General features: G+C 37.1%; 1 protein-coding gene across 3 annotated transcripts in view; it reads left to right on the forward strand.

Moving 5' to 3' along the window:
- LOC132149342 (voltage-dependent T-type calcium channel subunit alpha-1H-like) overlaps positions 1 to 12,745 on the forward strand; it is a 106,895-nt gene that overhangs the window by 80,877 nt on the left and 13,273 nt on the right. For all 3 annotated transcript variants that reach the window (XM_059558501.1, XM_059558503.1, XM_059558502.1), the window contains exons 11-20: positions 6,135 to 6,286; positions 6,576 to 6,761; positions 6,973 to 7,090; positions 7,980 to 8,135; positions 9,578 to 9,665; positions 10,015 to 10,223; positions 10,714 to 11,091; positions 12,178 to 12,278; positions 12,386 to 12,503; positions 12,625 to 12,693. In XM_059558501.1, coding sequence (XP_059414484.1) covers positions 6,135 to 6,286; positions 6,576 to 6,761; positions 6,973 to 7,090; positions 7,980 to 8,135; positions 9,578 to 9,665; positions 10,015 to 10,223; positions 10,714 to 11,091; positions 12,178 to 12,278; positions 12,386 to 12,503; positions 12,625 to 12,693 — 1,575 coding nt within the window. The remainder of the gene's footprint in view (positions 1 to 6,134; positions 6,287 to 6,575; positions 6,762 to 6,972; positions 7,091 to 7,979; positions 8,136 to 9,577; positions 9,666 to 10,014; positions 10,224 to 10,713; positions 11,092 to 12,177; positions 12,279 to 12,385; positions 12,504 to 12,624; positions 12,694 to 12,745) is intronic.

Raw genomic sequence — 12,745 nt, forward strand, 5'->3', positions numbered from 1 at the left:
CCAATAGTATCCATACTTCATAGGTGTGGTGTATCCCAGAAAGTAGCGATTGATTCACACGCAAAGAAATCACTACATTGTATCTGTGCGTAAATATAAAATGACAAAATACAGTGTTATTTTTTTGTGTTTGTGCACTCTGATGTAATAAAACCCAACATGCATGACCAGGAAGACGGAACGAATGAAGGAGATGCTTCCACTTGTAGCACGTACAAGTGATGATCCTCTGTCAACCAGTCGTTGTTCTGCAGTAAGTCTAGCTTCATCCTTTAGGAACAGGACAACTGTGCTAGATACCCCAACGGTAGGGTCCTAAAAAGTGGTACGGTAAGGTTAGCTATTTTGCCACCTTTCACAAATTCTAACAATGAAAACAGAATAATTGCATACCATATCGTACCACTCGGTGGAAACGAGCCATATGGCATAAATCCCAAAAAAATTACTGCAAGTGGTTGACTGCAGTTAATACTCTGCATAATGTGATAGACAGATTGTTTACAGAGTAACTGCCGTTTACTTAAAATCAAATGGTTCAAGGTTTATCTATATAGGTGTTTGTTCAGTACTGCCAGCTATTGGAATAGATTGTCACCATAGAAGTTATTGAGGGAGGATTAAAGTAATGAGATAAGGCTGGCTGCATTGATCTATGTACTGAATGCTCTGAGCTTAGCAGGAGAAAGATCAGCAACTCAGCAGAGTCTCCGCAATCTTGAGTCAATCAGCCACCTAATCGGATTTACATGGGGCCACTGACAGTCTTCATTACTGCATCAGTCAAAGTCACTTCCCAGAGCCTACGCCACTTTTCACCCCATCACTGAAGACACACGCATGTCTCCACTGCACATACTTATTTCACTTTGATAAATGATAGAAATGATAAATTAATAGCCGACCATGGAATACTTTTGGGAAGTTGACACATCCTGCAGTGTGATGTGCTGTTCTCCTTCTGAAAGTATTTTAAAGCCATTTTCATTCTCCAGAACGTGTAAACACAGTGACTCATGGAGTTTATCAAAACATTCTTTTGTCTGTTTGAACATCCTGACCAGCACAGCAGCATGGTAGCAGTGGCTCAACCATTGGCATGACTTAGGGCTGGGCTATCGGTTTCTGTGACCAATGGAGTTTTTGGTATTTTCTGTTTGCATTCAACCATTTAGGCTTTTTATATTATGCTTAAAGTTTTTATAGTATTGTATTAATTGAAAGACTTCACAAAATATTTATGCATTTCAAATAAAATGTCCCACAGTGCAGAAAATTAGCTAGTGTCAGAAAAAAGGTGTGCATCACAAAAAGTTTCCAAAAGCTTTTCATTGGTTGGCTAAACCCTTAGACTTAGACTATTGGTTGAGCAAGTTTTATTATGTCTAATGAATTTAGCTGAATAATAGTTGGAATTCAGTTGAATGTATTCTGTTGAGCTGCTTTAAAGTTGAAATTAAGTTTGTTTCAAAGCTGACTAATTTTGCATCAGCACTGTTATTTTCCTGTTTATTATGGTGAGGCTAGTTTGAAACCACATATATTGTATGAAGCGCTATAAATAATGTGACTTGATTCCAGACCAATCGGGCTGCTCAAACAAATTGAAGTTCAACTTGATGTCACTATAGAGGCACTAAAAATTAAACCCTGTAAAAGAAGTGTTGATTGATTACAGGATGTAAGATAGACATTTATATGTTATGCACCAAATACTCATGTTAGATTGAAGTATTCTCATCAAAATCATATTTGTATCAATCAAACACATCATGCTGTGTTTATCTTCAGATTGTCATTCAATGGTTTAGAGCTGTAAAATTACAAATATTAGCTCAAATATCCCGCAAAAGTCGCACACAGTGTTGTTGTTTGTCATTCCTTTTTTCATTCCATTCTGCTTTCAGAGGTTCATAAAGAAGTGTTGCATTTACTATGCATCATGGGAAATGATGAAGGAAGGGGGCCATAAGATGTTCAGTGGCTGACTCCCTCTGGAGAAGTGCGGCTGTCCTCTTCTAACATCACTCTCCTTTAGTCTGCCATGTTTCAGCCACTAAAAGCCCAGTGTCCCAACATTTTATACATTTTTACATTTAGCTGACGCTTTTATCCAAAGCGACTTACAATTGCCACATATGTCAGAGGTCGCACACCTCTGGAGCAACTAGGGGTTAAGTGTCTTGCTCAGGGACACATTGGTGTCTCACAGTGGATTCGAACCCGGGTCTCTCACACCAAAGACATGTGTCTTATCCACTGCGCTAGCACCACCCCAACATGCATTTTCACTGTTGTTGCTTTTCCGTTTCTTTGTCCAGCAAAAGTGTTTGATGCAGCAGTAGTGGGAATTTGTAGCTTTGCACTCAGACAGACCATGTTCAGGAAAGTTGGGATGAATATTTGATTTGTGTGTAATGTAAATGGCTCATCCGAAGATAAAAAAAATGTCATCGTTTACTTACCCTCATGTTGAAAGGACGTGAAAAGGGCTTCAAAAAAAAACCAAAGCACCATAAATGTATGATAGATAGTATGAAAAATAGTCAATTTACTATATTCAAACTCTTCTGAACTCGATTTATGGAGAAGCACCCGGCTGCAGCCTGCAGATCGAGGCGGGGCAGCACCTGGGACAGCCCCGCTCCAGACCTACTCTGATTGGTTCAATCGTCTTTCATAGAAATACATGATAGGAAATGTGTGCGTAGTTGGGGTAGGACGGAGAATGCTGTTTAAAAAGCTAAAAACGCTGTACAGTTTTATAAAGCCTTCATAATGCACAAAAGAAGAAAAAAAACATTAGCCTGTAACTCGCCATGTCTCTGAAATTATTGTTTTGTTAAATTAAGCTGATCTTTAGGCTAACATACGAATATAGTAAATTAATTGGGTTGATTATCCACAGTAAGATGATCAGGTCTTCAGATAGAAGAATGAATAATTAGAAAATTTGATTATTTCAGATCATCAGAGTATGAGAAAGGAAAATGAAAGGGGTGTATCATTACTGTTTTAATTTATATAGCATGACAAGACAATTATTGTTACATATAATTATCCGTCATGCAGTTGATAAATGACACTGCAATATTCTGCCAATTCAATTTTTATGAAACTTTAAATTTTCTTTACTACATTGCAAAACATTGACTTTTTCTCCCCTTTATTTCAGGAAAATATGCTGCTCCTCGTTATTTGAAAGTGAAGAAATCGATAAACTTGTATTTCTATCAGCCAGTGATGATTCTGAAAGGACATACCTGTAAACCGTTGCTATAGTAACAAACACAATTTCATGATAATTGTGCTCTTATTTTAGTGCAGTCTCACAGCCACTGTCAAATATTGAGATATACTTTATAAAGTATCATCTATTTATATTAAATTGGTATCTTCTCCGATATCCATTTTGTGACCATTGAGCCGATTCTTTTCAATCAGCTGGAATGATTTGGGACATTCTACGTTTAATGTGGCTTAATGCATTAAAACACTGTTTTTAAAAGACCAAACTCAGTAAACAAATTAATAATGAAGCATTCTATTCACCGACAGGCAGATGAGTACAGAATAAGAATACAATGTGTTTAATTACGTGTTAAGCATTTTCCTCCCATAGAAAACCATTAGACTAAAAGGAAAACGCGTAACGTGGCGTAATGCATTAAAACGTGTTTTAAAAAGACCACATTTTTTTTTCAACATTTTTAATAACACATTTTATTTACAGACAAGCAGGTTATGGGTGGAAATTAAATGCTTTGTGTTCGTATTCTGTGCTCATATCTGTTTGTCTGTGAATAGAATGCTTTATTAATAATTTTGTTTACTAAGTTTGGTCTTTTTAAAACACTGTTTTAATGCATAAAGCTACGTACTTTCACGGCTTTGTAAAACTGTACAGCGTTTTTAGCTTTTTAAACAGCATTCTTCGTCCTACACCAACTACGCACACATTTCCTATCATGTATGTCTTTGAAAGACGATCGGCTGCGAGCAACCCCGCCCCAGGTGCAGCCCCGCCTCGATCTGCAGGCTGCAGCCGGGTGTACTTGGATTTATGTGAGAAACATACAGAAATGTACACATTTACTGATAATTTCCTCATGTAGGTGTTCCCCAAAGAAAATTTCAGAGAAAAGTTCTTAAAAAGTATTTTTAACAGTGTATTGAAGAGTGGTCAGATTACTGTTCACATTTAGGGAATAGTGATTTGTGATATATGGTTTTGTTGGAGAAGGGATGAGCTAGAGGGTCTAATTCAGACATATCATAGACATAACTTTGTTGTGTAATTCTATCATATTTTAAAACAGAAATGCACTGATCCTCTCTGTCACTGAAGAAAACGACACCATTTTGTTGGAATAGATTATGCACAGGCTGGAAGATTGCATTAAGAACTTTTCATGACTGAGCTCAGGCTATGGCACTGCATAATGGCATGTGTCTCACTTTATGAAGAAAATTACACTAAAACAATGTTTTTGCCCCATGGTATGTTTTTGAATCTGTTGCTTCAGAGTTGTTTTCGCAAATTAGCATCATATTTTAATTTCAAACCATGTTAGAGTTCACACTTTAGCTATCTTGGCACTTGAGGTGGTGTTCGCTTCTGGAATAATGATTCACAAAGCAACCTGTTGGACCCGACACACAAGCACATCTGTTTATGTATATATGATGCATAAAGTGTAAGCATTATATGGAAGTTTGCCCACTGAAAATGTGATTACCATCTGTTTTATGTTGACACTGCTGGCATGTTTTTCTGGTTTAGTTTATTCTTGTTTCCTTCAATACCAGTGTACAAATAGCCTACTAAATTGATGATACTAAAATTTGTTTAGAACCGAAGACTGATGCCTTTAAGGCTGAAAATGCTTGTCTAATCTAACATTGCAGTCGAAGAGGGTATAATGAAGGGTTTTCATTATTCTCTTACTAATCCATTACTAATCTGTTGTTCCTGTGTAACAAGCACGCTGGGGAAGTGGTATATAAATATTCATGAAGTACATTGATTAATGTATGTAGATTAATGCATGCAGCAGAGGCTGTGGAGCCCCCTAGTGGTGACCTGTCAGCGCAGTTTTACTTCAGTTATTTGTTGGATATATGTTTACACTTGCAAAGGTTTGTTTCAGTTATAAGATAATTACAGATAACTTCTATTTTAATAGAGACATATTTAATTGATTACAATTTACAATAAAGTTCTTTGTTAATTCATTAAAAATAAATGAATGTTAATTTATACAACGTAGTATATTTAACATTAATAAACGCTGTAAAATAATTGTTCAGGTTACTTAATGATATTTAATGCATTAATGAAGTTTTATGTCTTTAAGAAATAAGAGAGTGATATCACAAGCAGTGAAACCCTCAGATGTACGCAGGCTTTATCTTTCTAAACGGAAATGTTTAACAGTGACTTTAAGCTTGCCTGTGGCGATGGTAATTGTCTAACAGTTTGGTGAATTGATTTTATAACAGTGTGTTACTGTGAGCAGAATCCAGGTGAATGCTGAGGGTGGCTGCTCTTATAATGGCCAGCAGAACCAAGAGGCTCGTATCATTTATGCTTCTTTTAGAATGAGTTTATTGATTTGCATTGTGCTAAAGAACGGAAGAATGCAGTAGCAATTGTTAAGTTATTCAGCTGGTATAGTCTACATCAGCATATAAAGGAGACTAATTCTCTGGCCCTGAAACTGCTCATGATGGACAGATTTTAGAGGTAGCCTACTGTCTTTCGGATTGATCTGCATTGCTTTGCTCTCAATAAAAGAGCTTATAATGCTTTAGCTTTTATTTTGGTTGTTTAAACTCAGCTCTGGAGCTGTTTGTGTGAAAATGAACAATTATAATTGCTTCTAAATATCTTTATTATTTGGCCTAGAGGTGTAAACTGCTCATTTATCATTTGAACGTGCAGTTTATTTATATACAGTAGTCTGACTCCCACCCTCAGGTATTTCATGTGCCGTTGTGAGAGTAAAGGGGTGTGAAGGTGTCATTATGAGGGTCAGTGATTAAGGTCACTCATATGTTGTATTCTCAGCAGTATCTTGGCAAGACTTTGGCCTGCAGAAGGTAATGAGGTGTGGCTCTGTTTCCTCTCACAGCCTGAGGAGCTGACAAATATTCTGGAGATTAGCAACATCGTCTTCACTAGCATGTTTGTCCTCGAAATGCTTTTCAAACTGCTGGCCTTTGGCATCTTCGGCTATATCAAGAACCCCTACAACATCTTTGATGGGATTATTGTAGTTATAAGGTAAGATCTGTTATTTATCTATGTGTGTCTATAGACCTATATCTTATATAATACTTATTAAAATACTAAATTTATGGTTAAAATGGTTAAAATAAATTAAAACAACCTTAGCAGGGCTTCTTTTTAAAATACATATTGGATTTTAAGTCAATGTAAACAATATTATATATTATTCTAATAATATTATTAGCAATTTTGTGGTAGTGATTACTGTAATCACTGTAAAATCACTGTAACAAACTGTTAAATATAAAAATACATCAAATATAAGCATGTGTTTCTGTGACAGTGTGTGGGAGATCATTGGGCAGGCAGATGGGGGTCTTTCAGTGCTGAGGACGTTTCGTCTCCTGCGTGTGCTCAAACTGGTGCGCTTCCTCCCTGCACTGCGCAGACAGCTGGTGGTCCTGATGAAGACCATGGACAATGTGGCAACCTTCTGCATGCTGCTAATGCTTTTCATCTTCACATTCAGGTGCAGTTCACACCTACAACTCATTCAACCAATTAAAACCATGCACAGTGTCACCAAGACTGTAATCTTGACTCCAGAAAACACTGTGCAACATTAATTCTAGTTTGTGAGGAGGCATGTGCTGAAAATCTGTTCCCTTATCATCAACATAATTCTGGACTTATGCACTTAAATGTTAATACACTTCATTTTTCTTTTACCATCAATACAGCATTCTTGGAATGCATCTCTTTGGATGCAAATTCAGCCTGAAAATGGAGAATGGAGACACCATTCCAGACAGGAAAAACTTTGATTCCCTGTTGTGGGCCATTGTCACTGTGTTTCAGGTCAGAACAGAGACTGTGCTGAGGTCAAGCTATGCATACACTGAAAAAAAAAAAAAAAAAGGTGTAGAACCACTTTTCACTAAGATTTTTTTTGTACATTTCACAATTAATTACAAAGAAATAGCATGCAACAAACTAATTTAAATAGTATTTAATTAAATTAGTACTGTATTGTAAAACATACAACTATGAAACTTTGAAAAATAATTTCTGAGTTGTGTAGACCTCAAACAGTGTAGACCTGTCCTTACATACTCTGTAAAAAATAAGAAAGATCATTATTTTCAACTTTTCTAAATGTATCACTCTGAGACACTGACATATCAAATGCAGTGTGCCGTAAATAATTACTTATTTCTCTCAGGTTAGGGTTATTTAGGATATTATAAATATTTGTATATCCCATAAACCGATTTATTAGCTCCATATCAATATCTTGAGGTATATAGTAGCTACTATGCAGCTTACTACAATGGAAAGCCTTACTTCTGCATTTTTTCTTGCATTAGCACAATTTCCTGTGATAAAGCTGAGTTGCTGAACCTGCACTTTATCTGTATGCTATAATGCAGCTATTCTCACTAGATTATCACAACATTATTTTGCGGTTAAAAAAAAAAGACTTAATTGCTAAGCTGGGACAGATAATTACTTTCACTTCAGTGATCTAGGACTTTGAATAGTTTGTACAGTATCATCACAAAACAATCAGATTGAACCTCTGGCATCAAATTCTGTATTTCCACTCTATGTAATTCAAATGCTGGAAAATACATGCACAAAACAATACTCTATTGCACACTTCATTATTACATTATTATTAATACATTAATAGATTGTTCTGTATCCAGCCGTTCTCTGTCCCCTTCTGCTTGTGTTTGTATTTCAGATTCTGACCCAGGAAGACTGGAACGTGGTTCTCTATAATGGAATGGCTTCCACTAACCCATGGGCGGCTCTTTACTTTGTGGCCCTGATGACTTTTGGGAATTATGTGCTCTTTAACCTACTGGTGGCCATCTTAGTGGAGGGATTTCAGGCAGAGGTAACAAAAAATCTTCTGTATCAGCTGTTTATTTTCTAAAGATCTGTGCACAAAGTAGTTGCTTTCTCCAGATAGTCTGGGGGGATGAACTTTATAGCTCTCACAAATACTTTAGTAAACATTGAAATAAGTATTTGACCTGAGAATCATTTTTTTTATAATATTTTTCTATCAGCTGTTGAGAGTCCAAACAAAACAGAAACATTTTTGCAAATGAATGACCCTTTTGATCTAATCAATCAAACATTCCAATTGTTCATGATTCAGTTTGATTCATTTTAACAGTTCACTCATGCACTGAATTGTATGCAGTGGTTTCCCATACTAAATGCTAATTAAATACTTTAAAAGACGGGGAAAAAAACTTGATGAGGTGGATTTTTACCCTAAATCCGCTATAGGAAACAATTTAAAAATGCCTTCCATTGTTTGTTTGTGACCGTTTTTATTGCACATACAGCACTGCAGGTAGAGCCAATGTATATCCAAATATCCCAAATATTATCAAGAGTGTTAAAAATATGGGGACACTTTAAATATGTTAATAAATAAAGCATCAAATGTAAAAAAAAAAAAAAGTAATAAATAATAAAAGAATAATAATAAAGAATGCACTTAAATTAATTGCTCTAAAAAAGTTAAAAAAATAAATCATATTATAGAATTTTATTGTTTTAATAAAATAACATGTCTATCTTATAAACTAATAAATCAACTCCATGCCTAAATCTACAGCTAAAAATTAAGATTTTTTTTACAATCTAAAATATTAGTGTTCATTTCTTCAAACTTAGCTTAACAAGCAACAAAGAAGCTTGTGCCATGTTTTCACAGCCCTCACAACTTTATATTATGTATAAAATGGAAATTACATAAATAATGAATAAGAATTAAATCTAACATACCGGAAATATTTTATTTCAAAATCTAAATCTGTAGCTAATATGTAAATGAGTCACCCTTGAAGAGGGTAAGCCTGAGCTACACAAGTTGAACTGGTGCTACAGGCATTTAAAGAAGTTGACTTCTTAAGGAGGCAGGTTTGTGCATAAACAAAGTAACTGTTTCCTCCAGATAGTCTGGGGGGTTAAACTGCATTACTGATACAGTGCTGCGGGTTTGGCCCATCTGTCATGCTAGGAACTGTGTGAATTGTGAACTTGTTATGAGTAGGTATAAACCTGCAAAGACTAAAACAAACACCAACTTTACACAACCCTAACCGCAATCGAGGTCTTACAGGATAGCAGAGTTCTGATAAGAGCACCACATCTGTCTGTATGCACAGCGGGCTGTGACCGAGTGAAGTTGATGCCAGAGGCCAACGTCCTATGAGAGAACGGCTCCTGTTTGGCTTCACTACATCCTTAATATCTCTTTAGTGGGCTGAGTGGTTACTGAAATGCTGTGCGCTGTCCACAGAAAGATCTTGTGTTTTGCAGGGAGATGCTAACAAGTCAGATACAGATGAGGAAAAGCGGTCGGTGAACTTTGAAGAGGAGGAGAAGATGGGGAAATTTCGAGCTACAGGTTACTTCCTTTAACACATAAAATGTTATTGCCGGGTAACATGTACGTAAAATGACTTTCATGCACACTTTTTACACTACATAGATTTCTCCTATTCTTAGTCCGTTCATTCAGGCCTATAGTTAAGTTCATTTCAGACTCCATTACAGAGGGTCCTCTAGAGCCACATTATAGTCACCGTGAATGCATTTCACATGCAGTATATGAATCTACTGGGGAAAATGCCTTTTTTATGTGTCCTTCTTCCATTTACCTTTACAACTTTGTCATTCATGGGTAATCATTTTTTATTTTATTTACTGGATGGTGGTGACTTTCATCGAATAACTCTTTTTACCTTCACCAACAGAGTTGAAAATGTACTCTATGATGATGTCAGCGAATGGGCATGTGGATCCTCGAGGCACTTTGCCCCCTCCAATCATCATGCGCACTGCTGCCACCCCCATGCCCACTCCGAAGAGCTCGCTCGGCCCCGAGTCAGTGTTTGGTTTGACCGAGTCCAGGCGGGGCAGTGGGATCTCAATAGATCCAAATGCTTTTGATCAAAAATCCCTGGTAAGAAAAAAAATCAGCTGTCAGATTACAATCAGGTGTCCATTAAAGTGACGTCACATAAAGATTGCTTGAGCATACAGTAGTTGAAAAAAGAACATTAAATAGGAAGTGAAGTCATCTTTTATCACAATGACATACCTGTAGCTCAGGTTGTGAAATGTCATATGTACGATATTTATTCATTAAAAATTAATGATATACGTTTTACAATATTTTGAGCTTGACAAAAGTCTTGTAAATATATTGACAAAGCAGCATTTTTTGTGCGTACAGCTTGTAAACAACTCTGTACCTCAGGTGAAGTCAATTTATATGCAAAACATTATCAAAAGATTATCAAAATATAGGGACATTCTTCGATGTGCCCCAGTACTAATGAAAGGCTAGAATTGCCCCTGACTGTTGTACTTAATTGCAGTAATAAGCAATATGTGTAACATAGGCACTGCAACATCTTACTAGGACAATATATTTTCCTTTACTATCCCAGACTAGCCCAAGAAGATCTCCATGCCACCCCCGTGGCTCAGGAAGTAACTGGGGCAGCCGCAGGTCAAGCTGGAACAGCTTAGGACGGGCGCCGAGTTTGAAAAGGAAGGACACGTCTGGGGAGAGGGAGTCTCTGCTGTCTGGGGAGGGCAGAGGCAGCTTTGAGGATGAGGACTTGGAGGGTGAGAAGCTGGCTAGTATCAGTGGGGGCTCACTGCAGCATCCCAGCTCTCTAGATATCCCTGAACTGCCCCAAACCCCCAGCTTCAGCTCACTGGGAGACTACCATGACTGCAATGGAAGAAGCCTGCACCTGCCCACTGACCTGTCCACCAACCTCAGCAAACAAGACTCCATTGCAGAGGAGGACATGGATGATGTAAGTCATGGCTTAATGCAGTGTTGTTTGTTACAGTCAGGCAATGCTGACTTTTTTTTTTTTTTTTTTAAACATGTCTTCCCAGGGGTTTGTCTTGTGAGGAGACTAATTGTCATGCTGTAATTGATTCAGCACCTCAATCTGAAGGCAGTAATTGTTTTTCTTGGTGGATGAAAGGTGACCTTTATTGGTGTCAGTGTGATGATATCTGCTCACACAAGAGGCCTCGTCTTGAAATTAAGTTTCCAGTGCTGTGAAATAGACAGAAACAACAGGGCTACAATACAGGCCTACATACAAACAACATGCACAACCTACATCGGGACATGCACATAAACCATAGACTGTATAAAAACATGGTCGAAGTGTCCGTGAAGTCTCCCGTGGACTCCTGATTGGAGTTTGAATCTCAAAGTGGGCGGATCCGGCCATCGCCATCATGGCAGCATGTCACCGCGCCTCATCCCAGATCATCGAAAAATGGGCAAAAAGACGGGAACTGGTTGCTGAAACCACACCCACCTAGCTCAATGGCAATCCATCTGTCACTCAAGTGGCCACGCCCTTAATTATACAAAACTTTAAGGCTTTAAGTGCTTGTTTCATTTGTTTGAAACGTGCTGCAAGGTGTTTACTGAAACTGCATAATTGAGTAGATAAAAATGGCCATAAAAACTGCATAAAAGTGTCAGTAAACAAGTGGAAGTTAGTTGGAAATGTTTTTATAATGATTTCCCACTATTACCATCCACATAATTACAGCTCTGCTTCATGGTGTCATTTCTTCAAGTTAATCCATCTTTCTAACCAAGTACTTGGCAAATCAATTAGACGTTTAAACAAAAAGCATTTCAATTGTGCAAAATATATACTGCAGAAAACACATTTGCAAAGTAAGCTGTTAGATTTACAAAATGGTACTTCGTCAAATTGAAACAAGCATCCATTCAAATCCTTCTTTATTGAAGCATTGAATCGAAAGTTTAAAAGCAGAGTACCCTAAATGCATTAAACTCCTGACAATGCTGTAGTTAATGTTTAGTGCTGTAGTATTTATCTGTAGTTCCTCTCTCTTGTGTGTTATAGAGCTTCTGTTTCCGTCTCAAGAGGACGTTTGAATCATATAAACCTAAGTGGTGTAAAGATCATGAAGACTGGTCCCTTTATCTGTTCTCTCCTCAGAACAGGTAAGCATCTGCTGTCTCCAAACAACTATTGACCAATTACTCCCTTCCTTTTTTAAAGTTTCACATTCATTTTTGCACTGCAATTTTGTTTTTCAATTCTGTCCTAGGTTTCGGATGATGTGTCAAAGGTTAATTTCTCACAAGATGTTTGATCATATAGTATTGGTATTCATCTTCTTAAACTGCATTACCATTGCTCTGGAAAGACCCACTATTCAGCCATCTGTAAGTTTGCTTAAGTGTAATCAAGGCCATTTGCATCTAAATTTCGCTGATGTCATGCTTCTCTGGATGTATGATACAGCATGTCCTTTTGTGTGTGTTTTGTTTTGTTATTTCATTTCAGGAGCGAATGTTCCTCAGTATCTCCAATTATGTTTTCACTGTGATTTTTGTGGCTGAAATGACTGTGAAGGTATGATTTAGGCCTTTTCTCTCTCTATATAAGGAATATTCTTTCCACAAAA

Source organism: Carassius carassius, chromosome 9, assembly GCF_963082965.1.
Source record: "Carassius carassius chromosome 9, fCarCar2.1, whole genome shotgun sequence".
Lineage (NCBI taxonomy): Eukaryota > Metazoa > Chordata > Actinopteri > Cypriniformes > Cyprinidae > Carassius > Carassius carassius.